Source organism: Plectropomus leopardus, chromosome 9 (assembly GCF_008729295.1).
Source record: "Plectropomus leopardus isolate mb chromosome 9, YSFRI_Pleo_2.0, whole genome shotgun sequence".
Lineage (NCBI taxonomy): Eukaryota > Metazoa > Chordata > Actinopteri > Perciformes > Serranidae > Plectropomus > Plectropomus leopardus.
Genome location: NC_056471.1, coordinates 11,269,841 through 11,297,401, shown reverse-complemented (window position 1 = coordinate 11,297,401; position 27,561 = coordinate 11,269,841). Strand labels below are relative to the sequence as shown.

At 45.0% G+C, this 27,561-nt stretch overlaps 1 protein-coding gene across 2 annotated transcripts in view; it reads right to left on the bottom strand.

Moving 5' to 3' along the window:
- Positions 1-27,561, bottom strand: part of ebf1a (EBF transcription factor 1a) — a 61,035-nt gene that overhangs the window by 28,315 nt on the left and 5,159 nt on the right. For both annotated transcript variants that reach the window (XM_042492866.1, XM_042492867.1), the window contains exons 5-8: positions 27,502-27,561; positions 25,879-25,947; positions 2,399-2,480; positions 20-161 (exon numbers count right to left, since the gene is read on the bottom strand). The exon at positions 27,502-27,561 is cut by the window's right edge and continues 14 nt beyond it. In XM_042492866.1, the coding sequence (XP_042348800.1) occupies positions 20-161; positions 2,399-2,480; positions 25,879-25,947; positions 27,502-27,561 (353 nt within the window). The remainder of the gene's footprint in view (positions 1-19; positions 162-2,398; positions 2,481-25,878; positions 25,948-27,501) is intronic.

Sequence of the window (27,561 nt, the reverse complement as noted above, 5' to 3'; positions counted from 1 at the left end):
TTGTTCCTGCTTTTAGTACCGTGTTCCAGGTAGGACGGTGTTCCTTCCGAGGGGTCCAGTCTTCGAGCTCGGCGCCCGTGTTTGGAGTTGTTGTGCACAAACATGTTGTCTGAAACAGCCAGGACATGACCCTCTACACTCACCGTAGTTGACACCACCACCTGAGAAAGAAAAAAAAAAGATGGAAACCATAAAACTACAATAAGCCTTACTTTGATACTTGCACCCTATACATGTAGCAGTGTTTGTGTGATGTTAATCTAAATTATGAACTGGGAATTATGAAGTCCAGTAAAATCTTACGGGGAGCACAGACATTTATTTTGAGGGGAATATATTAACCTTCAATTTTGTATTTCATATTTTGTTCTGTTAATACAGTCTTAAGAGTAAATGATTTCCAATGCAGCATTAGTATTCTAGAAGTAAAGCACCTGTTTTATTTTACAAATTTTACTGTATGTATCAGGAACCCTGTAAATGTATCTGTGTATGTATGTAGACTTTGAAGCCAACTTGACATAGTGGCCAAACCATCCAACTTTTGTGTCTCTTGTGATGCAGTGGGGCCCACAAAGAATTTTGTCCCAAAGACTAACATTGGGAAATTGAAGTTTGTAAATCCATGGATACATTTTTCTAAGCATCACAATCCCTGGTAAAATTACTCGTTTCACGGCTGGGATTTGATCCATTCAGTCCAACAACATTTCGAAAGTCTAGCCGACGATTAAATCATTTTTATTCCCATTTATGTTAGCTGAGGGCCAAGCCTTAAGTTAGTGAAAGCTGGTGAAAGTCTCTTGTACGTTTGCTTTATGGGCCAAAGATGTGAAAGATCAGAATATTTTTTTTGCCTGGAAAGTTGAACTTTGCTGATTCCTGAGCAACTTTCATAGGAACAAACTTGATCCTGCCTCCAACACTCTATGCAGTTCTCTTTAAACATCTGTTATGTGTTGCATTTCAGCTAGCTTTGCTTTTCGTTCTGTACTAACTCTGTTAAGTTTAGTTTTTTAAAATACATATGAGGCATTGAGTTATTTCAACCCTGCGATAAAGTAGTTTTGGCTACAGCAAAAACAACCTGTGAACACAAACTAAATTTGGTATGGCATATTGTTAGCAAACTGTCTATTTACACATAGGCAACAAGCCCCTCGTAACTGCCTGTTCAAGGCAGGAGTCTTGCACTGTTCTTCTGCTTCACCATTCTTTATTAAAAGCAAGATAATGGGATGGGGGGACAGAGTTGCCTCGCCTTAAAGCTGGCAGCAGAGATAGTAATAACAAAAATGTGATATCTGTGTAAAAGGGACAATCAGCAGGACAGGACAATGAATGGGTCATGTGTGATGTATTGATGATGTTGTATGTGTGCGACCAACCACTGGGAGATTTAAAGGCAGCCAGCAGTACTTAGCAGCTGACTTAAAGAAGAGGGACAGTGGCCAAAAATATGGTTACCCTCCAAGCAGAGGATGAGATCACCCGCCATACAACCTAGATGGTAAATGATTGTTATTGTCATGTTATGTGATTGTTATTAATTATGAAATGGTGCTGATGTATATGTTAAATGTAATACTAGAGGCTGACGCTGTTGTGTTTAAATTCACCTCCTTCACATCTCTTTTGTTTCCGCAATGCATGTTATCTACATGTTGCTTTTTGGTTCTGTGTATAAAAAAAAAGCAGCATAAGGAGGGGACTTCATAGTGGCCCTATAGCGCAATCTCTGTGTAAAAAGGGCTACATATTAAATCTGTTAGTTCTGATTTTGGTCTCCACTGACTCTTTAGGGTTACATTTCGCTGTTTTACCTGCTAGTTGCTAACTTTGGCTGTCTGATGCTAAGCAGGTAATGTCCATGGGCTTTTTAGAGCTTTTTTTTTAAATTAAAAAAGCTGCCTGGTGCAGCTGTAACAGACAAGAGCAATAAGAGCAGTAAGAGTGGACCAAAACATCTACGCTGCTGACTGGAAAACTAAAAGAATGTTCACTTGAATTGTTTTTTTTATATATATGTAACATTGGATTATTTAAATTAATCAATAAAACATTTTGGGCTACAGCAAAATTAAGCTGCGAACAAAAACTTACATATTGTCTTAGTAAATGACTAAAAGAGGTGAGAATTAAAAAATTATAAAAAAGTATGTACAGTAGTGCATACCATGCTCTCTTTTCTCTTTAGATTTATCTCTGGGAAAACACTCATTCAGCATTTATGTGAGAGCAACCCTGTGAATGCTTTGTTTCTCTTCAACTGCTGGGAGGTTATGCTGTTGTCATGTCGGTTGCTTTGCAAAAAAACTTATGAAAGACAGTCCTTGAAAGTGTGGTCCTTGTCATCCATACAACACATACTGTATGCACGCAGGCGGTTGCATCTCACCTGAAAACGCCTCATGTCTCGAGGGTTCCCTGCATTCTTCAGGCAGTTCTGGTTACATTTCAGGAAGAACTTGAGGAAGAACCTGGATATGCAGAGAAAGAGAGGCAGAGAGAGAAATGAGTTAGTGAAACTGCAGCTGTCTGTCAGTACAGGATGAGCTACTTCAATAAAACACAGTATACAAATAAAACTAATAAAACAGCAGTGGCAGACAAGGCTCATACACTATCCCGCCCTCATCCATCAGTTGTTTATGACAAAGGGAGTTTTCTATGTAAAAACAGCTCGGGGATATTGAGTAAGATGCTACCTTGTATATCCATCTCCAAGCTGCTGTCACAGCTTGCCATAAACTCACCAGGGCAGACCACCCCCCCCCCCCCCCCCCGCCGCAGAGCCGTGTGACGGAGGTTATGCTGTAGCTACTATGCAGCACAGTGTTGCCATTCCTGCCTCTCTCAATCTCAGTGTGAGAGACCACATCAACAGCACCTGCCATGCATTATTAATAGGCTGAGATGGCAAGTATGGCTACCCACATCAATACTTAATGAGGAAGGGAGGGAGGGAGGAGGGAGGGTCGGAGGAGTAAAGGGGGGAGTGGGCGTAGGGGGGAGCACCGGAGGCCTGAAAAGCAGAAAGGGGACGGCTGACAATTTATTCCCTAGCCCCACCCCAAGGCTTGCAGCCTGACAACTTCTTCTTTAACTGAAACTACAGTGCTGCACATCTCTCCGCTCGCCCTTCTGCATTGTCTGTCTCTCTGAAAAGAAAAAAAAAAAACTATATCAAATGAACCGCGAAAATAAACAGCGCCGTGTACAAATAAACAGGAACCCTCAAAAGGGGGAAAATAAAACTACAACATTTCCCGGTCCCCTCCCCTCCTCCTCCTCCCTTTGAGGTAGCTCAAAGAAGTGCTGACAGCTGAAACTGCTTACAATACAGATCTCCAGCAGCCAGAGAGAGAATCACTCCTTTGCTCAGCTTTTCTTTCATATGTCTTATTTTCTACCCTCTGTTCATTTGTTATGGCTAGGATTCTGCACTGGGCAGCGCGTTTGGAGCCAACTGCCTTAGATATAATCATGCACGAGCAAACGCATCACACACACACACAGAGACATGTCAAGAGACACACAGTAAGCAGCGGCGTGCCTTGGACAATTGCTTCATCTAGAAAGAGAGAGAGAAAAAAAGAGAAAAAAACAAGAGCGCAAAGAAGATAAATGGACAGACCAGAGTTGTGTCTCATTTCAAGGGCCAGCTTACTGCTGTGCGCATTACAAGCATCTGATGTAACACAAGAACTCGTGAATTTATCCCTGACAACTTTTAAATGCATGACAGCTGGTTAGTGGTAGACGCTCTTCTTCAAGTGAGGAAGAAAAAGCCTCTTATGATCTGAATAACAAACTGTCTTTCTCTGCCGCTCTCTTTTTTTCCTCTTCGTGCTTTGTTTGTGTTCTGATTTACGATCTCACTGGCGCAAGAGGCGAAATCTGAATGAGAGGGGGAGAGGAAAAAGAGAGAGGGAGGCAGAAAGTGAGAGGAGAAAATGATAGAAAGATAGACAGACGGACGAAGTAGAGAGTATGTGAAATCGGAAAGGAGAGACAGACCACCCTCCTGTATATTTTAGAAGCTGTAGGCCAATATCTCAATAATTCATGAAGCAGAGAGATGGAGGATTTTTTTTTTACAGGAGCTGTTGGACCCCACAGGCTGAGGGTCTCCCAACTTTCTTATCTCCTCGAGGTCAGAGAGCAGCCTTGCAGACAGCTGTGGACCACATCCACTTGTCCAACATACTCCACCTTCCCCACTGCACCTCCTGTTTAATTCATAAACTCTGCTCTTTTCCCCCAACTGTCCTCCTCCTGCTCTGAGGTATTCATGATAGACGGCTGATGGATAAGTGGGTAGAGGAAAGTTGGGGTCACCAGAGTCAGAGGTGACCAAATCAGGGGGTTAAATATTAGAGTTTGGACTGGAGAGAGGAGCTGGAGGAGGAGGTGGAGGAAAAGTGAGACTGTGCTGAGAGTGAAGAAGAGACAGTAAGGGAAAGTCAGCATGCCTCATTCGCTCAGCCATATGTCAGCGTGTCCCCTCGATCTCCTGCACGCGTGGATCATCTGATTCATTATTTACATGACTTAAGGTGTCTGGAGTCAGCCGCACGGAAACATTACAAAACTGCAGCATGTTGATTCCTCGGTGCTCTATCTCATCTCCCCGGGAGCCGGGGGACTGGAATCACCGCTGCACACATTTACATGGATCAACAGAGTGTGGGTGTGTGGTGAGGAGGGGGGTGGGGGAGGGTGGATAAAGAGCAGTGCGTGATGATATGCAATAGCAAGGAGATTACCAATAAGGATTTATGGATAATCTGATTGACAGCTGACCAGTAAATATGGACAGATAACTGATGATAGCCTATAATTCTCTCATTTACTCAGTTCAGCTGTCTATTATCATGTTTTCCTCACTTTGTAATCATTGAAAATAATCTTTTATTGTTTCACCATTGTTGCTCTGTTACTCATGTTGACCTGGATGGCTTTTTTTTCCAGATGTACCCCCAAATCTCTGTCCCATGAGCTGATGTTCCCCTCCAACAACATCACCCAATATGTTTCAAATGTGTTCATTTCAACTAATATTTAAGTGGATGTTAAAAGTTTACTGTGCATGAATTGCAGGTTGCTGTTTGTGAACAATATTGCCAGTAAATGTAAAAGTGAAAGCAGACCCCAGAGTCACTCTAATGTCTCACAGAGTTTTGTCTGCTTGGTATTTCGCCTCGCTAGATTTGTGTTTTTTTCTGGTGTTGTCCACAGTTTTTGTGTCTTCCTTTTGGATGTGTGCTGCTCACAGTCTTTCAGCTGTTTGCTCAGTTTTTATAAAGTCCCAACGTCACCTGTGTGCTGTACCCGGGTAGGTACCAAACACAGCAAAATAAGAAGATAATAAGAAAATATAAATAGCAGGGCAGGGTGTCTGCAGATAAATATATTGCCACACTCTGAGAGTGAGTCATAAGTGATGATTGAGAGGGATTAATTTTGTATGAATCCATGCATTGTCTTTTTAGGAAAAAGAAAGATAGAAAACAAAAGCTGATATTGTTACAATCTTTTCTTTAAAGAGTCTATCTTTGCATTATTCATAACTTTAGCTAACAATTTGAATTTGTTATTATTTTTTAAAAGTTTAACAAAGGCATTTATTCATGACATTTATTTAACCATTTCTTCTTTTCTGCTCACTTGCTAACTTGTTTTCATGCAATCTTAATGGCAACACACTGACTCAGGTTGGTGGGAGGTGTGTATTGTGCAGTCATATATTTTAAATCCAGCCATAGTTCTACGTTTATAATGAGCTACTCAGTTTTTTCCCCCTACGGATAACTGCTTTACACAATGGAACAAAGATTTATTTCAATGCAGCTTTTAAAGCAGAAAATAGTAAATCAATCGTAATGTTTAAAGCCCAAGTTATATTTCATCAATCCCTGTCAGGACTCAAAATCCATATGATCACTGCCATGGCAACCACTGAGGACACAGAGGTCAGATTGGTGTATTCTTGGGAAATTTAGGAGCAATTAAGTATTTTTTTAAAATTACACAAAAAATACACATTTTCAAAGGCTGATTATGGTATTGTTAAATTTGATTTTTTTTTTTTTTATTATTGGAGAAAACTTTAAAAAGCATTTATATCATTATGTAGTGAGATAAAACGTACAGAGGATTAATTCACTGTTAAATTAACAAATAAAATGTGAAAAAAATAATTAAAAATCTGCAATGTCAACACGGGGGACATTTGGACTTCTCAGTATATCTAATAACCCGGGTCTGGCTTTGCATATAATGTTTCAAACTGTAAAAAACACGACAATATCTCATCTCAAAACATACATTGTCAGTTTTCTATGGAAAATATTGTCTTCTGCATACATTATTGCTTTAGTTATGGCCCCCTTCTACCTTGTTTGTATTTGAGTCTCTTGCTTGTTTCAAGCTGTTTTGCAGTGCAGCCTCCACAGCTACAAATATTACCACTGCAAATTGCTGCGCCGGCCGGATTAAATGAAATAAAACCATTTTGCTCTCACGTAATTACCCCAAATCCAGGAATGGCTGTGGAAGTGAATTTGTGTAAATAACTGCTTGGCCTCTTGAAGCCTCGTGGCATAAATTTGCAACGGCGAAAACGAACGAATAAACACATGCAGCCGGTCGCCGTAGTAATTTAATGATCTCACACTTTCATCATATAATAACGGGCATTATTTGTCACTTTGGAGCAATTAAACACAAAATCACCCTCTGCCCATAAAAAACAAAACAAGGAAAGCAATTATAACACAACTTTTAAGTAATCCCTGTAGCATCTAAATATTATTACGGTGGTGATAAAGATTGTCTAAGCGATTAGCTAACAGCAAGGAAGCCTCCGAGGGACAATTCTCTTATATTTTCTAATAATTTTCCTACATTAGCAACAAATGAGGTAAAGAGTTGTTTTCCTTGTCAAATTTAACGTGGATAACTTCAGAGCTGTGTGGTTTTATCTTCCTCGGTAGTTCTAGTTTATTCATCTTTTCAGCCTTTTGTTACACACTGTGCTGTACATCTTTGTGCCTCATTTCTTTATTCTCTGCCCCTCCTCTCTCTGTTTTGCGCGGATGCCGATGCGCTGTAAAAATGGCTGTGGGTGATGCCATAACTCAGCCCTCTCCTCTCCGTCTCCCTCCATCCATCTCTGCCGCACAGATCATCTCCAGAAGAAAAGCACTGTGTCTGCCTCCTAATATGCTTCATGAGGTGTGTAATTCACTGTGCTCCGGAGGGGAGCCATTTGTCTCGGGGGTTAACTAAGTGACACAACAGCACTTCCCAATGCCTGTTACCACCGTGGGACATGTTGAACTAATCTAGGCAGGTAGAGGAATGGGAGATCCTGCACTTGGGCTATTAAGGATTAAGATTTGGCCTGGAAATCGATTTTAATGAAGTCAGAGGCAAGTTCAAATTAAGTGTAAATATTTGCAAGCAAATATAAAGTTACAGCGCAAGAAAAAAAGGATTGACAAAAAGGCGAGCAAACTTAAAGTGAAGTCTGGCACTCGAAGAGAATCAAATGTCTTCCTCAAGTCCTGTTTTGTGTATTTTCTTTTCCTCCCCTTGTGTTTCACTTCTCGTATTCTTTCTTCCCCCTGTAACTCTTTCTTTCACTCTTGCCGCTATGCATCACTGACACTTCAACCAAGAGCCTGACTGGCTTGTTTTCGTGGTGACCTGTCTCCCTGTCTGCAGTATATGTTTAAGCGTGGAGCACACACACACAAATGCACACATACGCACACTAATTTAGGGAGATTTATGAGGGGGGCCTTGCACCAGGAGCCATGCAGGCTGACCCTACGGGTGTAGGGGGGCACTGGGTGGGGGAGGGGCCCCGGCTCCACAGGGGGGGACATTAATAATCCAGAACCAGGTCTGTCTCTGGGCCTGGCCCTGGGCCTCGGACACCAGGCTGTAACAGGCTGCAGTGGCCCAGTTTACTGGGAGAGAAACATCCAGTTCAACAAGCCTTGCTAATATCAGACTGATAGATACAAAGATACCTTGACTAAAAAAAAAAAAAAAGACAAAACATAAAAGAAAATGTGCAGAAACACATATTGAACACACAGAAACATGGGGGGAGACAGACAAAGAGAGACCATCACACGCACACACATCGCTTCGCTTCATTCCTTTGGAGTGCTACTCCTCAAAGTAACAGCGAGCACCTTCTATATTGCCCTCATGTCTATCTTAAGTGTCATGATTTATTCAAATAGAACATCTCACTGCGCTGAAAAATTCATTTCCAGCTCGCTCTGTGCATCGTCCCATCCTCCTCCTCGTCTCTATCTGCTCATGTCATGTCAGCTGAATTTGCCCCGTTGTTAAATATTTCTTAGAACAAATGGACCCTGGAGGAGGGAGACTGTGGGTCAGGGAGGATCCGCGCTGTGCCTTCGCCGCTAAGGGAGAGGCCCCACTTGGGAGAGATCGCTCCCCGCTTCCCCCCGGAGCCGGAGCTCCAGTCCCAGCTTGGGGACAGAAGTCCCAGAGACACTTAACCAATTGTGTTTCATCCATTTCATCCGAAAAGGATCATTCAAAATTCAACTGAGAAATCGTGCAGGGAGCATTGAAAGACAGGCAATGAGATCTCGCCTGTTTGTAGGAGTGGAGGAGAAAAGAGCTCCTGGGTTCAACAACTTGTAGCCTGATAACGCTACCTGTGGCCTGAATTTACACCAGAGCACCTGGGGGAGAATGCAACCAAATAAACATCTCTGCATGCGTATGTGTGTGTGTGTGTGTGTGTGTGTGTGTGTATCAAAGCCATGATGAATAAGAGGCTGTCTGGGTGATGGACAAGCTTGGCAGGCGGTGCTGATTGAAACACTTCCTCTGTCGGGGCCTGGCCCATTAATCTGATGGAGACAGAGACAAAGGGGGGGGGGGGGGGCTCCAGGCCCCTGGACCACGAGAGTAATGAAGGGTCCTGGTCCCTCTCACCTCAGCGCTGTCCTGCCATGCTGGGACACTCTGCTACCCTGTCCAGCCCTCGCCCTGCCCTCGTGGGACTGACCAGTGAATAATGGCCCTGTCATCAGGCCTGGGTAGACGCCACCGCACAGCCGAAGGGTGTGTGTGACCGCATGTAGGTGTGTGTGTGACCGTGTGCTTATGCCCGCCTGCGTGCCTCCCCACGCAGTCATTTACCCTAACTGTTCTCCTCTCTACCTTAGTTGAAGACTGATGTATTCATATTGAATAGTGTTGATTTAAGCACATGTTAAACTTAATGCATAATGCATCGACTATATATAGCTTGATAAAGAGCATTGTGTCAACCCGTGACCAGCCCCATACATTGTGGGGATGAATGTGCCGCTTGCAAAAGTTCTTTCTTTTTGTTCCATTTAAGCACCGTATTAAATCATAACTGTGACTGTGACTGTACACAGGCTCAAGGTTATGTTTCTAAATGCAGCAGGATCAGAAATCAGAAACTTAATTAGTGTGCCGTGTTTGTTCTCGGGTGAAAAGTTGTTCCCTCCAATGGGTCTTGAGGGAGGAATATGGAAGCAGAGTGGGAGAGAAAATGTGAGGACAGAGAGAGAGAGAGAGAGAGAGAGAGAGAGAGAGAGTGTGTGTGTGTGTGTGTGTGTGTGTGTGACGGAGGGAGATTGATACTGAACAGAGACGTATGGCTTGGCTGGTGTGCGTGAGCATGTTTGTGTGTGTGTGTGTGGGGGGGGGGCATGTGCACATGTGTGTTTTGGCCTTGCATCCCTCTGTGTTTATCAAACATATTACAGCTCCTTCTAGATTCCTCACCTGCACACCCCCAGCCTGCTACATATGGCCCACCAATCACAAAATAAGGAATCATGCATATATTAGCATAGCTAATGGCCTACCCTCTCCATTTAATATGCAAATTTCCTGAAACATTACTGAATGCCGTCTGTTCTAAATGAATAAATTTGAATCGCAATTAGAATAATCCTTTATAATTAATGAAAACTGTCAATTTTGGTTCATAAGTAATTTGATTAAAGTGGTGATGGGACACTTATGAAGTTCATCGGGCTGTGAGGGGTGTGAACACACACTCACACGCATGCATGCAAACACACACACACACACACACACACACACACACACACACACACACACTCACTGCATGACAACCAACAGCAGGTCCAGGGCTGCATTATTGATGAAGATGATTAATAAACTTATGAAAGTGGTTGTCACACATGCCAGACCTTTTTTTTTTTTTTTTTTTTACCCAACACAACTTCTTTCCACTCCTTTACTGCCTTGGAGAAACAACAGATCAATCACGCCATTCTGCCACCTGACAGAGAGGGAAAAGTGAGGGAGTGATTGAAAAGGTTTCCCGGCCTCGTGGTGCTGTGTCAGTGGCCTGTCTGTCCGGTGGGAGACACTGATGGACTGTCGAGGCATAGAGAGCAGCACACACACACATGCCAAGTCATTACAGGGGGTTGAAATGTGTCCCTGTTGTTTCTCACAGAGGGGACGAGCACTGCTCTGGGTTTTTATCATTGTATAATAACACATTATGAGGTGCATGTAGAAGTCTGAGGCCTGTTCATCAACATCCCCATCTTCAACATTTTAACTCTCATGTTGTGCTATGCTGCCACTAAAGCGTATAATGGCGTCACTTAAATTAGGGTCACTCAACTGTGGGAAATTGTTGCAATGTGCACTTCATGTATATCCCCACCCCACTGTACGCTTTGTATATGAACGTGAGCACGCTGGTGTTTGCGCATCGACTTGAACACGAGTGTGTGTGCATGAGTGTGTTTGCATGGCTTCAACCCAATAATAATGGTCCAGATAGTGTAGAGCCTCGCAGACTAATTAGCCATATCACTGAGAAAATAGCAGCCTGCTAATTAATGGGTATTATGGCATTTCAGAAGTCACTGCTCTAATTGGGAGGGAACTGAGCCTCACATTTCCATACTGCAGTAATACCGGCTTTATCCACCCGTCTATCTTTCTGTCTGTCTGCCTACTTGGCATGCTTGCTTTTAAACACAATCCTCCACATGCACGCGGGGGAAAATAATTATCCTGCACACGCTCACATTTTCAAACATACATACAGTAAAACACAGTATATATACATACACCGCAAAGTTTTTCCACACTACTTTTACCGCAAGGGGAAAAGAATCTCTGCACAAAACATTTTTGTAACCTCTGACCCATTATATTATTCTGATTAAATATCTTTTTATTGCTTTTAGAGAAAAAAATGCTGGATGCAAGTGAATTGGTGAGTAATATAATCCATCTGAATAATTCTCAGCATCATTTTGTCTCTGTGTGTCTCCAAACCAGCTCTCTGGTACACATGCATACATGCATATCCCCTATAGGTTCCTCTTAACCCTATCAGACGGTGGGACAATCAAAATAGATTTGCATTCAAATGCCACATGCTCCGTATCAAATATCAAATCAAGCCCGAGTCACCAAGACAGACAGACAGTCACCTCCTCCCTGCTTTCTCCGCTTCCCCTCCTGCACCTCCTCCCTTCCTTTCTCCTCTCAGGGTCCCAGGGACTCCCATTCTCCCCCAGACGAGCTCTATCGAGGAGTGACAGGCTGTGGCCAGGCTGTGATTGACAGCCTGTTGATGCTTCTCTTTCCACCATACACACACAATACCCTCTCCTTCAACACACACACACCTCCCTGTGCTCGTGCACTGGTCTGGGTGTCTGTGATAGCCCGTGGGCTAGTGCCCCGCAGGCTGCACAGCACTATACATACAAATCACAGTGCGTCAGCCTTGTGAATGGGCCCATTTTGACTTTATCCTTGTAAAGTCAGCCCCCCCCCGAAGCAGGCTGGATCTGTATCCTGCCTCTTTTTTTTTTACTTTCCCTCTCACTCGTATATGCACAGAGGCAGATGAATGATGAAACGTACACAGAGGGACAAGTAGTAGGAGTGTGCACACACATAGACACTCATGCACACAGAAACACACAGGAAAAATGGCAGATTTAAATGCGGTGCTAATGGGCAGCACCTCACAGGAGCAGGGTATAAATACATCAACAACAACACACACATAGACAGTCCACACATAACGGCCAAGACCCGGGGCCTAATCTCACACACTCAGCTAGTACACCTGGTTAATGTTAAGAGGGCAGTTATAGTCAATTACATTCCCATATAACGCATAAACCTCCACCCTGCCTGTGCCGGGAGAGTAATTGAAAACAGGCGCAGAACGCACCGGGGTCCAGACAAAAAGTCAACTTCCCACCCCTGACTTTCCCATTCACTATGTGCTGTCTTCCCATACCATATTCTGGAGTCCTGGGGGCAAACGTAGGGGGGGGGGAAAGGGTGAGTTGCCATTTGGACATAAGGCTGTGAAAGAGCAGGAGGATATGGAGTCATATGAGGTACTAGAGAGGAAGACAAAAGCAGTGGGAGGGGGGAGATGGTGATGGCTTTGTCTGCCAGGTGAGGTGCAGAGGAGGAGCGCTTAGGGTCGGGGTGAGAGGGTGGTGGACCGGCAGTTGGTGGTGGTGGTGTTCCATGTGGGTAGGGTGGGGGGAGTTAAGGGGGGACAGCGGTTGTAAGTAGGAGTTTGAGACTGACAGGTGACATTACCCTGCGTCATGGCTGGAGGGACAGAGGGACAGAGGGCGCGATGGTTATCCAAGCAGAGAAATGTCAACGTCCAGACACCGCTGTGACACACACACAGACACACACACAAACAAGAGCTGCACAGACACACAAGCACACAAAGATCCAGGACAAAGGAGTCTGGAGTCTTTGAGAGCGAAAAAGGCTGGCTACAGTGGGCAGAGATGAAGAGATAACATCCTCTCCATTTAAAAAGGGAAGGAGATGAGAATAAAGAGACAAAGCAGAAGAAAAGGCGAAGAGTCACTGACTTTAGTATTACGAGTCAACAAGCTTGCATTTATTCATATTGTCTGCTTTCCAAACATCAGCTCCTAGTGAAGTTGGTCCTTTCTTCACATTGGTCCCTTTCCAATCTGCTCGGTGCTGTTTTCATTAAAACCTAACCTAATTTTGGCAAAGCTTATAAAATGTCCATATTGCTGCTCATTCGACCCCATTGATTTAGTGTTTGGTTAAATATTCACGACTGTGGATGCAATTAACATGCTGTTAATGAATAATTGATCGCATCTTAAGCGGCCATAAAACTCATGCATATTAATTATTGAAACAGGAAATATGAAAAAAAAAAACACAACCTTCCTTGTTTTGCCTCAATCAACCTTCTTTCATTTTGTTTCTTTAGTCAGGAAGGCATGTCGAGAGTATTCGAGGGGGGAAAAGTGTTGCTTGTAAATGTTGTGTGTACGGGGAAGGAGACAGGAGGCAGAAAGTGCTGTGAACGCTATGCAAATGCCTCCCATAAACACCGCTTTAACAGCTCTTATATGCATTTAAGCTGCCTTTGAGTACATCCATTTAGCTCGCACATACGTCTCTACAGTATGTGTACAGCTCGGTGAGATGTGGAGTACAGTGCGGGTGAGCGTCGTGTTGACAGCCTCGGTGTGACAGAGGTAGTAGCTGCCTGTTTTGAGAGGCAAGTGTTTACCGCAAGTGAACACAACAAAAAACAAATCTGGCGAACATGGGGGGGCTTGTCAGTGCAAGACTGGAGATCAGTCAGCCAACAATGAGCTCTCCTCTCCCACTGTGTCTCTACCAGTGTATGGTTCTACGCTGATGTCACCCCTGGCACCTCCCCGGGCCCTGGTGAATGGAGAACAATAGTGTAGAGAGGGAGGTGGGGGCGGGAGTCAGCCTGGATGTGCCTTGCATTGATGCAGCGACACACCTGTGGTCAGGTGAATATTTGATTCTCTTCCCTGTGTGAATGTATGAGAGCAAAACTGTGTGTTTGTGTGTGTTTGTGCACAGGTTAAATTCATTACCCGTACACCCTGCACTCCTAAACCACTCTAAAATGTCTTGACATGAAAAATACATCCCAGAAGCAGCCACACACTCCAGGAAAACACCAATTTACATCGTTGCTTGTTATTTATTTAGCACAAAAAGCTCTCTGTGTGTGTGTGTGTGTGTTATGTGTGTGTTACCCCCCTCTATCTCCCTCTCCAGCACCTAACTAACTACTCGGCGATGTTGGTGCCTCGAAGCTAAAAGTGACAAGCCGTCAATTGTGTTCCAATATTAACCCCCTCTCAATGTCTGCGTGCCCGTCTTCTTCTCTGTGATGTTGGCTTGATCAAAGAAGCAGCACTTTGGCAAAAATAACCAGGGAGAGTGAGATGGAGGACACCATGCTGCTTGCAGACTGATGAACGACGGCCAGTCTCTTAGCAAAAACAGTCCCCCTTTTTCTTTTCTTTGTCTCTCCTTCTCAGTCTCTCTCATTATCTCCTTCTTTCTCTCTCTTGGAGAGGCAACATGAGGCGTTGGCTGAGCATGATTCAGTATCTTCTATATACAGCCAGGCGGTAAGTAGTAGTTCACAGAATGTACAGTATACAATTTTATGGAGAGGGAGAGGCTATAAGCTCAAGCTTTTTATATGGAGAGAGAGACAGGGCTCGCCAACATTTTTCCCTCCTTATTTTGTTCTTACTATTCTGAAGAGAGATTGAAAGCGGGCTGGGTGGAGGATGAAAGAGAGAAGCAGACCACCAGAGTGACAGAATATGATACAAAGATGCCCCGTGTCTGTGTTTCATCTTATCTTAGCAGGTTCACCTAGCGGTGAGATTCCTCAAACGCACCTTCAGTCAATCGGAGAGGGGGGGCTGAAGGGGAAGGGATGGAGACACACACACAAAAAGAGAAAAAGAGAGATGGGAGGTGGATCTCTCTGTGGCTAATTCTCTGGGTGTGGGAAAGCAGAGCACCTAACACAGGTTGGCCTGGTTTCAGTAATGAGTTTGATTCTTCTCTCTGCCTCCTCAGTCTCACTGGGGACCAAGGCTGCATAATAACATCCTCAACACACACACACACACACACACACACACACATACACATGCACAAACAGGTCTATGGGGAGCTAATTATTCTCACCTGTGTTAATTATTGCTGTAAGCCAATCAGCGGACTCTGTGCTAATTAGGCAGTGTTAGGTCTGATTAGTGTTTTGCAGCAGGCCCACTCAAACTGTTATCTACCATACTAGTCCCCTTAGGCGAGAGAGGAGCGAGGAGAACAGGTGGAGGCTTGCCCTGTGTGTGTGTGTGTGTGTGTGTGTGTGTGTGTGTGATGGTGTGTATGTGTGTGCGCTCATCCTTAATAATAAATAACTGAGGGACAAGCTTAAATTCACAATAAAACAAAGTCTAATCAGCTTCTTTTCGAATCAAACTTCTATGAAAAAAACAAAACAACGCATGCCATCAATTCAACTAGTTTCTGCCCTCTGAGTTAATTGGCCCTAGTTTGGGGTCATTTCTTTTATCTGGACAAACAGCACCTGTGGCCTTTTAGTTAATGAGGGCTGATCCTGGATCAGTTCTGTCACTAATGGCTCCTTTTTGCCAGGATAACCCCTTGGATTGATCCGCACATCACACATGCAACCCCCGTCCTGACCCAGGAGAGCCATCTCCTGTGCAAGCGTGTGTTTTTGGCAGAGACGCTCAAAAAGATGGAGACAGACAGAGAAGAAGGGGAAGTGTAAATGGAGGGTCTGTAGATGATCTCCCAGGTGAGAAGAATAAAAGGAAAATAGGAGAAAAGGGGAGAAAAGAGGAGAATGAATGAGAGGAGGAAGGGGAAGAGAGAGGGAGAAGGAGGCTGGAGGAAACCTTCCTCTTATGACACGATTGATTTTCTTTCAGAGGCTTGAGCCTGTCACTACTGAACACTTGGTCCCCCCACTCCTTCACACACACACACACACACACACACACACACACACACACACACACACACACACACACACACACACTCAATCAGACACATGCACAAACTCCGTGCCCTGACCTCCACGTGTGCCTGCTGGTCCATACTGGGTCTAATGACACCGGGGCCTCCCACAGATCAATACTAAACTGTCACTCAGCTGGCAAGCACACACACACAAATACACACACACACACACACACACAAACACAACACACACACACACACACACACACACACACACACACACACACACACACACACACACACAAAAGCAGTTGGACAGATGCAGACACGCACACACACACACATGCGAGGTAGGGTATGCGTTTGCATGTTTTTTGTGTATGCTGGAAGCGATGTTTTGGATCCATCGGACCGAGCGGACCGAAGGTACAAAAACACACACACACACACACACACACACACACACACACACTGGACCAAAGCCATATTCTCTCTCCTCAGCCGTTTTCTCACCCTCCTGCTCCCTCACACTGAAAGTCTGGGTCCTGATGTAATATTGATGAGCGTGGATGGAGGCCCTATAAAAAGTGATAGGTCCTTGTGATTGTAAATTATACATTGTCATTGATTTGACGTCAATTCCCACATACGTATGCATACAAATGCAGACACACATACGTATCAAAATAGACACACAGCTGCTCATTTTGCTTAAAAGAGAAAGAGGAGGGATGTGTGTACCTCCCACCTCTTGACTAACTTATTCCACGTCATTCAATGTCGTCTCTTCCTGTCTCTTTTCTTCTTTCCATCCCGCCCTCACCCTCCCTCTTTCACTCTCTCCTCCTCAACAATCTCAAGCACCCATCCGCCTCTCTCCATACACATCTCAAGTGCCACTTAGAAAACCAGACTGGGGCTTGAGCCAAACTCTGCTCTCAGTGGTTCTGTGTTTGTGTGACTTTTGGTGTCTTGGAGTCAAGATCTTGGAATAAAAAAAATAAACAAATCACCACCAGCCGCGCATTTTCTTTGAATTCTGGACAAGCCGAATAATTTACGGCCAAGTAAAAATCTGTTGACTGTGAAAAGCTCTGGCTAAAAACATTTGTTTGTCTCTGTTAAATCACTAATTATAGCCTGGCACAACACAGGGCAGATGCAGGCTAATTCACCATTAGGCCGTTTGGTGTTTATTAAACTTTTATAATGTGATCACTCTGATAACGGCACAATTGTTTCCCTGGGCGTGTGTGATTATACTGTTGTACCCCTCTGTCCCCTTGTAATGGCTCCCGTCGTTTGTGTGTGTCCGTACGTGTGTGTGTGTCTTGGAGCTTGCGGAGTAGTGTTTTCCATTTCTCATTAGAGTGGCACAGACTCCTGCTGCAGGGTCAATGGAGGGGGAGAGGGTGTGTGGATATATGTGTGTGTGTGTGTATCTGTTTGAAGGGGAGTGGGGTGGTAATGAGCGCAGGAACATAATACTACGGCGTCCATTAATGCTCTGAGGCAGTGACATTAGGCATACTTAACTAATAGAGCCAGTCTCTGCAATTACCCACTGTTATCTCTGCAGCTTTAGAGGGGAACCGGCTTTAATAAATGTTTGTAGTGATGTGATAAATGCCAGGTTTGCTCATTTGTAATCTACACTGCAGGACAAGGGGAAGCGGGTGGATCTAATTGTTTTACTCCTGATTCAAAAATGTGGATGAGAAAAAAAAAAGTCTCTCCTTTTCAGAACATTTCCCTCCAGGTACATCTTTCTCCTCCTCTTCTGTCTATCTATCCCTCTCTGCGTCTCTCTCTCGGATCTCAGTGGGGTACTGTTACAACTGTCCTCCTGTCAAACAGAGAAAAGCGGTCCATACCACGACGCTCATCGTCACGTCTCTGCCTCCTCTTTTTCCTTCTCCTCTCATCTCTCTTTCATCCCGGCCCACATCAGAGGCGCGGCCGTGATTGTGTGTGTAAACATCTTGTCATGCTAACACGGGCGTCATGACAGAAGAGAGACGTGCTTCATTAACGGCATGCTTGTAAGTTTGTCTTTGTGTTTGAACGTGCGTGTGTGGGCTACATGTCTGTCCCTACAAGCGTGTAATGGTGTGTTTCTTGAATTTTCTAGGGTCAGTGGCAGAAATGTAGAGGAAGCGTACAAGCCGGGTTCTTTTATTGTGAAAATGTGACACAATTTGAGGACTACCATCAGCTACAACCCTGCGAAAACAAAGTTAATACTTTTGCCATGGCTGCTTTACTCCTCTCTGAATATCAATAGCTGTCAATTAACAAGCAAATGATCACTTGTTACAGAAAATACACAGTTTCACCTCCTTGCACAGCCATCACTCTTTTGGCAGTAAATCTTCTCTGTTTGTGTGAAGACAATAGCCAGAGGAAGAGAGAGAGGGAGTGGTGTAGGGAGAGAAAAAGAGGGTATGGGAGGGAGGCAGACAAGAAAGCGGTGCTGTTAATTGTTTTCCAGAAAAAGGTTGCGAAGGTCTGCACGTTTGAACTGAATGTCACCTCATGTAAATCACAGCCTCTGCGTTGGAGAAGCCAATAACCGGGATAATTAGCGTGACTCTCTCCTGTGCCGCACGCAGAGATCGAGTAAGCGCGCGCTGCCGAGGAAGAGCGTTCAAACGCGGGGGGAAGATTCCAAGTGTGATTAACCAAAAAACCTTCAGAGTTAAATCTGGAGTTTCGAGTGGGAGGACCAAAGAAAAAAAGACACATAGACAGAGGGGCAGATAGAGAGAGAAAGGGGAGATGAATAAGAAAGACACATGGATGGAGGAAAAATCAGAGAGACAAACACATTAGGAGACGCAGAAGAAAAGGAAACGAGTGAACATTCCTCCCAGTGAGGTCAAGCCACTCCGTAAACAAACAAACAACGTTAGCAGCACACACAAAGGGGGTGAGGCGGTGTAAAACAACAAAGTGTCTCAGTCGATTGCCTACGCCTTACTTTGTCTCCCCTCATCAGTTACATAAACACAAACAAAGGCCTTTAAATTCAGCTCGCCTTTTTGAAGTGAAACAGTGACATGTGCTTGGGTCTCATTTGTTGATGATTAATGCAAAGTAAAAAGAATATATTAGAAATGTAAGAATATATCATTCCTTTGATCGAACCATGCTGTTGACCATAATTGTCTGCATGTTGACGTCGCTGCTTTACGTTTAATTACGGCAGAGATACTCCCTTGAAGAATTCCTTTTGTCTCTTAACATTACAGCTCAAATTAGTCAAGCTCAATGTCACAAAACTCATAAGCAGATATGAAATGGTTGAACTCAGAAATAATGATATGGGTGCTAAATACCTTATATAGCTGCCAGAGAGCTTTAAAAGAAAATTAAAAATCTTCCTGCAAAAATATCACATAAAGTGATCAAACTATATGAAAAGGATTATTCTTATGTCGCAGAGTCCCACCACCACAATCACACTGCATATCTCTCCCTCCCTGTCTCCCCCATGCCGTGCAGGTTTTCCTTCCATTGTGGCGTGTGAAACTGAGAGCGCCGCTCACAGCGCCTGGCCAGTGATCCATTCTTCCTGGACAGATTGATGGAAAACAATCAACAGACTATACATCTTACTCGGGCACAGTGGGTCACCAGCACTCATCCTGGACACCTGGACTTACATCCTGGGCCACAGAGATGAGGTGAACAGCCAAAAGAGGATCTGGGATGTGAGAGTGGCTGATAGGAAGTGAGACGCCAGGTTGGGGGGTATATGGAGCTGGCATTAAGTGCAAAGTCTGCGTTCTCACTTAGCAGAAATAATCAGTAAACAATGAGTCGTCAGTGAGGGCTAGGACCACGGCGGCTGGAAGCTTTAGTGCTTGGTGGCACACTGGCTCAGCCTGCTGGGAGAGGAGGCCTGAGTATCCTTCACTGTGAGGAGCTGCTGTGTCTATTCAATTACGAGCAGCAACACAGGCAGCCATGTAACACATTGGCTGTGAGAGAGCACTTAGTGTGCCGTGTGCTTGACAGTCCACACACATCAGAGCATTGTGAAAACAAAGCATTGCCCCTGCCACACACACATAACCATGCATGTCCAAATGTATAGCATCACACTGAGAGGCACGCGCTCGCGCTCTTCACGCCTCATTTGAAAAGCAAATTGAGCGCATCTTCTAGGGCGAGTCACGGACTAAATCCTGGAAAACGTTACCCTTTCCTCGCTCGCAGCACCGTGCGCATTCACACGTCATTCACGAGACCTTTCATATGGTAAATATATCTTCATTCTATTTAACCTCTCCTTCTATCTCTATCTCCCCATCCTGTAATTTCCAACACCAAAAAATGTCTTAAATAGCTCCCAGAGAAGTAGGACGCTACTCATTTGGGTCAACTCTGGCCGGCCAAACCCCTTCATTCTGGGACAGAACAAACACTGACACAAAGGCAGTGGGAACGGCCAAGGATAGCGGCCAGGTCAAGCAGAGAATGTCAAGCAGTAATGACAAAGCAGTTTGCAGAGAAAATAGAGCTACAACAGCGCTATTTACAGTAGCTCTCGCCAAAAAAAACCTCATGTCATGAAACTCAGAACTTTTCACTGTTTTGACATTTGTAAATTACATTTTATATGCCCTAATAAACTGTTGGTTACCTGCATTCAGCTGGGGAGCATTAGCCTAACTGCCTATAAAGTGTGATAGCAGCTCTGTTTAGTTTATTGGGGAAAGAATTAAAACACACACAAACTTAAGCATAAAACATACTTATTTCCAGTGTTCCCTTGTTGTTTCCTCACCACAAAACGAAAACAGCTGTTAATTTGATATTTCATATCGTGGAAACGAACCCCATGTTTACTCCGAGAATGATGTGTTAATTTCTTCGTGGGGCGTCTCGAGTATGAAAGCGAGCCAGTTGTTAGGGGGGTGAGAGTGCTGAAGGTCTGGATGAGAGAGAAAGAGGCAGTGCTGTTTTAGAGGCACCTCGACCTCCAAACTCCCTGCTGTCAATCAGCGCAGCCGTCCGTCCCTCGGGGCTGCGCTTTCCTCCAACCCTGAGGGAGGGGGGGAACCACCGCAGGGAAAAAAGAATGCAACCAAACAGATGCAGAGAGCTGCAGGTCAATGTGTGTGTATGTATGTGTGTTGTATTTTCGCCCGCCTGTGGATTCTCATAAGTGCGCATGCGTGCGTCTGCATATGTATTTGTGTACTATGAGTTTATATGAGGGTGAGAGCTGCATCTGTGTCTATGTGTGTGTGTGTGTGTGTGTGTGTGTGTGTGTGTGTGTGTGTGTGTGAGGCAGATTTGTGAGGCGGCCAACACCTGAGGGAGGGGAGTTCTGCCTGCATATCGATGAGCCAGCAACTCTGCCTCTTTGCCCCTGAGCCCTGCACAAACACCACAACCAGCTCAGGGCCAGTCCTTTTCAAAGCCTCCCATAACATCTAATGCAGCTTACCCCCCTCTGCCAACCCCACCACCACAAGACTGCACAAAAGAAACAGCACATCAACAACAAAAAACAAAAAAATATCCTAAAAAGAGAAAGGCCCGTGCCAAAAAAGATCCCTCCCCCCACAAAGAGAAATCACCAAAAGAGAGATACTGTCAGCCTCGGGGTCTCGTGACTCTGTTTCTAGCTTTTCTTTGTCACAGGGGAAAATGTAAAGCTACAGATAGGTGGTCAGAGGCACAACAGAAAACCAACTGTAAGAAACAAGTGGACCACAGGGGAAAATGACTATAATACATAAAATAAAACTGATCCAGGACATGGGAAAGAAAAGGAAAAAAATAATGAAGACCTCAACATTCAGGCATCAGACACATCAGCAGATACAGTCACAAAAATGTAGGATAGCTGCACTGTAAGTGTGTTTTCGCCTTCTCACTAACACAGTCATGGATATGAAAGTGAAACTAAGCTGAGGGGACGGAAGGCGCTGCCAGTAAACCACATTAGCATCAAATGCAAATGAGAAGGGGGCTAATGGCTGGACAGGTGCAGACTGGGCCTCTAAATGACACACACGCACTCACGCACACACACGCGCGCGCACACACACACACACACACACAAATGAGATGGATGAATTAAACATGGGTGGGCTCGGCTTGGGGGGCTGGCAGGGCTGACATAAAGTCAATGACATACATTATTCACTAGCGCACGTTAGCCCAGCCAAGGCAACACATGACCTCTCACCCCAGGAAGTGCATCCAAACATAACAACCAAAACAATGAGGGGGTTCCCCGCTACAGATCTAGACAAAGAGGGGGAGAGGGACAAACAAGCTTTGCGGCAAAATGCATTAGCTTGGAAAATGCGATCCTCAAAACATTGCAAAGTTTACTCGTTCCTCCCAGATGTGTCGAGTGTTCTGGTTTAAAACCAAAACAGGTGACGACCCACGGCACGCCGGAGATGAACCAAAACCTGGTCCACAAGTGCGAACTACCCAACGTGAAGCTGAGAATCAGTCTGTTCTACTGGAGCACAGAACAGGAAACTGTCGGCCATGATGACATCATCCTCCCCGGGAGGAGCACTTCCTGCCCGACATTCTTCACTCAAGTCACACACACACTCGCCAGGAAATGGCCTCTATCAACACACACACACACTCCTGGGGAAATAACCAACATTGATGCGGATACACAAGCACAGACACGCATGCAAGGAAATGGGCCACATCAACGGCGGGCTGCAGGAGTGTGTGCAAACACAAACACTCACAAGCACACACTGAAAAACAGCTATAAACCTGAAATAACATGGTCCGCACATGTAAACTTGACACCCCTCCAGCCTACACTGGAAAGGGGGATCATGGGAAATGCAGGGCTATCCAGCGGATCCTTATCTCTGGTCACAGAGAGTTTCTCTCCCCCCTCCAGAGAGGCTCTCCCTGCCTGGGAGACACCCTGCGGCGGGCCTGAGGGAGTTGGCCGGGCAGGAAAGGGCCAGGGGACACAGGTGGTAGGAGGTAAGAGGGGACACATGGGGCCGGAGGGACAGTTATACCCCCAAAGAGAGTCAGGTTGAGAGATTAGCCCACAGTTATATGGATGCAGCACGTAAATGAACAAAAAACAGTTCTGTGGGGAGACACTTTAAAGAAAAGCTATGCAGAGAAATAGCAAAGGTGCACATGGGTGAGAGGAAAATGTGTTTGTGATTTGAGGCCCTCCAGGCACATGATAGACTGACTAGCAGTGGCTGCATATGATTAACCCCATGCTAACCAGGAGTGATGGAGAGAGGTGGAAGTGGAAGTGGGGGGTTAAGGGCTCCCCTCATATTATCCTGCCTCTGTAAGAGGCTAAAGTGGACCACACATGTTTCCCCGGGGAAGATATAGAGAGGCGCACACGGGCTTCTCACCTTTCAGCTGCTTCCCCCTACCCAGTGTCAAGCACAGACACGACATGTCATGCCAAGGTCTCTCTGAATTTCCAAGAACTCACCACCTCAGAGGTTAAAAGCATAAAATATGGCGTGAGTTCATCTGCAGGACTGACTGACTCAGATCAGATGGACTATGAAAATCTGAGACAGTCAGAGACAACAGAGCTACTTATAAAACTGAATGTCGCTGCAACCATAATAGCCCTAAACCAAAACATCATGAAATCAGGACAGATTGTGGGGGATGTTTCTTTCAACTCTAGTGAAAATCTGAGAAATGTTAAAGTGCCTTTTGCTATCATAGCCTAAACAAATATGCTTCATAATTAAAATCTGTATCGTATTGCTCCTTGTAGACACTTTAAAGCCCAAACAAATTCTCTTTTCAACAGGAGGTGAGATAAAGAGATGGGTGAGAGAGATTCTCCCGGTGAGCGAGTACAGTACCCAGAGCACTGCCGATCCACACTGTACCAGATTTGTTCTCCTAACAATCAAATAAGTTTCTCATTAGCTGACTTTATTTTTCCTCATTCCTGCGGTTTTGCTGCAGTGGCCTGTTTCTCCCATCTTAACGAGAGAGAGCTAATTAGGCAATCAGACCCATTACTCTTCCAGAAGAGTTAGAGCTAGCCCAGCTAATTAGGGCTGTAAAATCTAATCATCTCTGCGAAACAGCAGAGGGCTAACGAGCCCTTATTTAACGAACTAAATAACTTCAAGGGTGGAGAGGGGCTGCTGATGGTATTTCTTTATGAATTTGAAGGAGGGGAACTCGTGGTAATTGAGTCAGTTTCACCCTCACAGTTGTTTGTTTGTTTATGAATCCCTGATTATTACAACTGCCAAAAATATATTGGTACTAAATGAGCAAACGTATAAACCCTCCTCTCCTTATTCCCCTTCAGTCCTCCCTTTAAAGCAAGCCAACCCCCCCAAACGCTCTCCTCTCACCTGACCTATTTTCCTGTCCAGAAAGAGTGCTCGCTGGAGAGGAAAACAGAGATATTGCTGTTGTTTTCCCTCCCCCTGTTCTAATTTGTTGTTCGTTAATGCTGCCCTCACACCTGAGCCACTGTGCGTCGGGGGAATACCGCCAGCGAGCGACCACAACACATGCTCAGTGTGGGAAAGCTGTTCACAGCAGAGATCAGCCTGTTTCACCAAGGTGGCTCTGCTCAAACTGTTACTGCGACAAACTGGAGGGAAAAGTTTAACCGTGAGCGAGCGGGGATAGCGCCCCGTAGAAACAGAGCGACAAGAGTGGGCAGATGAGAAATTCAACAAGTATGCACACATGGAAACAAAAATCCGAAATGTGGCACAGAGTGATGGGCAGGCGTGTTGTTTGAGGCCACGTGGTGGGGTGCAGCTGTCTCAGGGAGCGCTGAGGTGAGGCCTTCCGCTTCACTGGAGCGGAACGAGGGTGGCGCACGCACACACAAACTCGCACACATAAACACACACACACAAACACACACACGCACGCACACAAACACACAGGTAAAGAGTAGCTTTTGACAGAGCAACAACGAGCACAGGACAGCTGTGTTCATCAGATAGCACAGGTCACTGCCTCATTAACACTCACACAAATACACTCAAATGTGACAAATTCAAATCAGATATAAAACCTAAATAACCTATGCTGCGCTACATGATAATGCGCTAGTTTGTACAGGTTAAATAGAGCCAGAACAGGTGATACTTTATACAGTGTACAATGTTACTCTCATTCTGTCCTGAAGAGGCCTTAAATCTGCACGCTCCAACAACTGCTCAAATATAAACAAATAATTTCCCTCACACTGTATGTCCACTTGTGTGCCACATGCATGTGCACAGCTCAGGCGGGATTGTAAATCTACAGGGCTTTTCTTTTTTTCCCAACTGACCGTAAATCAACCGAGCTGCAACATCGGTCAGAGGTAGTTTATGACAGGCAGGAGAAAGGTCTGTGCTCAAAGAAAAGTGTGTGTTTGTGTGTGTGTGTGTGTGTGTGTATATTCAGGAGTGTGTCTGCCAGTGTCAAAAGCGGCAGACGAGCTTCAGTATACCACACCCAGCCCAGAGTTAGATTTATAAACAGAAACACACACGCCAGGCTGTAGCTGTAACCCTAACTGCTCATCAGCTAAGTCATCAGCCCGACCACACAAACAGTGTTTGACCACACTTGAAGCAGAGCTCAACTGCTCTGTGATTGCTCCTCCACTTCACACACATACCACTGGAATATTATTTACTGCTGTTTCACACATTTTGTGCACACAGTCAATTATGGTTGCTGAAATTTTAAACAAGTTGCGGCCTGCTTTATTAGGCCTGCAGGTTATGTTTTCTCAGACAAATCATGTGTCAAAAAAAAAAAAAACCCCTCTTACTTAACTTGGAATTCATCTGAAATTTTCGTCACAATTTTTATATTTATAGTACGTTTCTGCAACATTTGCTGCGGGTGTATTCTGCACGCAGTTCCTGTTCATACCCATATATGGTCATATGTGCTGTGTTTGTGTTTGCAATGACAGCGCAGCATCACATCGGCTGAGGTCAAAGGGCAAACTTTCCTTACCTGTCGATGATGACAGGGTCTGATGGGGTCTCGTTCCTGTTGCCACAACTCTTCTTATCACAGCATCGACTGCAGGGAGGTGAGAGAAGAGGGAGGGGGGTCAGAGACAAAGGGGGAGTTAGTCACAGGGATGTGAACAACAGAGAAATAAAGATAAGGTACATCACAGAGAGGGAGAGGAAGTCAGATGAGCATGCAGGAAAGACAAAGAGGAGTAAAAGGGCGTGAGACTTTGGCAGAGTTGAAGAAACAGAATGAATTGGATTTCTGCTGGGCTTCACGAGGTAAGACGGGGGCTCTAGTGCTACAGTAGGTGAGATCAGCAGGGCGATTTTAGGAGAAGTTTGGAGGAGGAGAGCAAAAGCACGGAGCTTGAATGGGGCTGGATCCAAACTTGAATTAGCCTCCAGGGCTCAGGTTAGCTCCATTTCTGTCAGACATCACACAACCAGACATCTTATGTTCTCTATTTTTCCTCAGTGCTCGTCCCCTCCCTCTATCCCGCCTCTCTCTCTCTTTCTCGCTCGTTCTCTCTCTCAGAAGTGGGTCACAGAGTGGTCCCACTGGACCTGGGGAGTAGTGCATGCTGGGTAGAAGGGGGTTGCATACTGATGTGACGAGTCCTTTCTGAATCATTTGACTGCAGCACAATGTAACAGTGTTGTTGTGTGCCAACAGCCCCCCCCTGTTTCTCCCAAAAAGTATCATCCCATCTACCTTTTCTTCGCTGTCTGTGTGTACAGTACGCACATCTGTGTGTACCTGACTACATGTGTGCACCTACTGTATGTGTGTGGGAGGAGATGGAGAAAGACACAAAAGAGAGTGAGAGAAGGGGGGGGGGCAGATTGACCCTCCCCCTTACTTTCTTGAGTCCCTCAGGACAGGAGGCTTGGAGAGCCAGATCAGATTTCTGATCTCGACCGTTTCCTGCAGCATATGAAAACAAGTGGTCTAAATTGCCTTGTGTGATAACCAGGAAGTGGCTACACTTTGCCACTGGCCATTTCTCTACATATAACTCTGCATGTATTTCTAAGTGGCTGGTTTGTGAGGGACAATCGGACACTGTGTGATGCTTTTATTGATTGTAAATGATGCCCTGTGAGATTTTGCATTAGTATATTTGACTGTGTGTGTGTCATTGTGTGAGTGTCTGTATTTTATGTGTAATCCGAGTCTGTCCCCCTCTGCACATAGCTCACTGTCAGGACACAGCAAACTGCATGTATTACACCGACTAAGGAGGATGGGTTTGAGTAATGAGCTTTTCCTTGTCCTAATTAGCTGAACATGAGAGGGATGCACACACACACACACACACACACACACACACACACACACACACACACACACACACACACACACACACACACATATATACACAGACACGTACACACACATCCCTACCAACGGAAATAGGCCAGGGCCCATCTCCCCAACCCACTTTGAGGAAAACGATAAGATTTCTATTGTAATTTAGCAGTGCTCCTCATGTCTTTGCCCCCTCTCTACACCAACAGAGACACCTCCAATGTGAGAAAAACATTCATCTTGATCCAGACTGTAAACCATCGGCTAAACCAACAAATGACAGCTGTGGCTGGGTGTGTTGTGTCTTACCTGCACATGATCTCGTGGGTCAGCAGGACCCGACACATTTCTGGGTTTTTATCCTGGCCC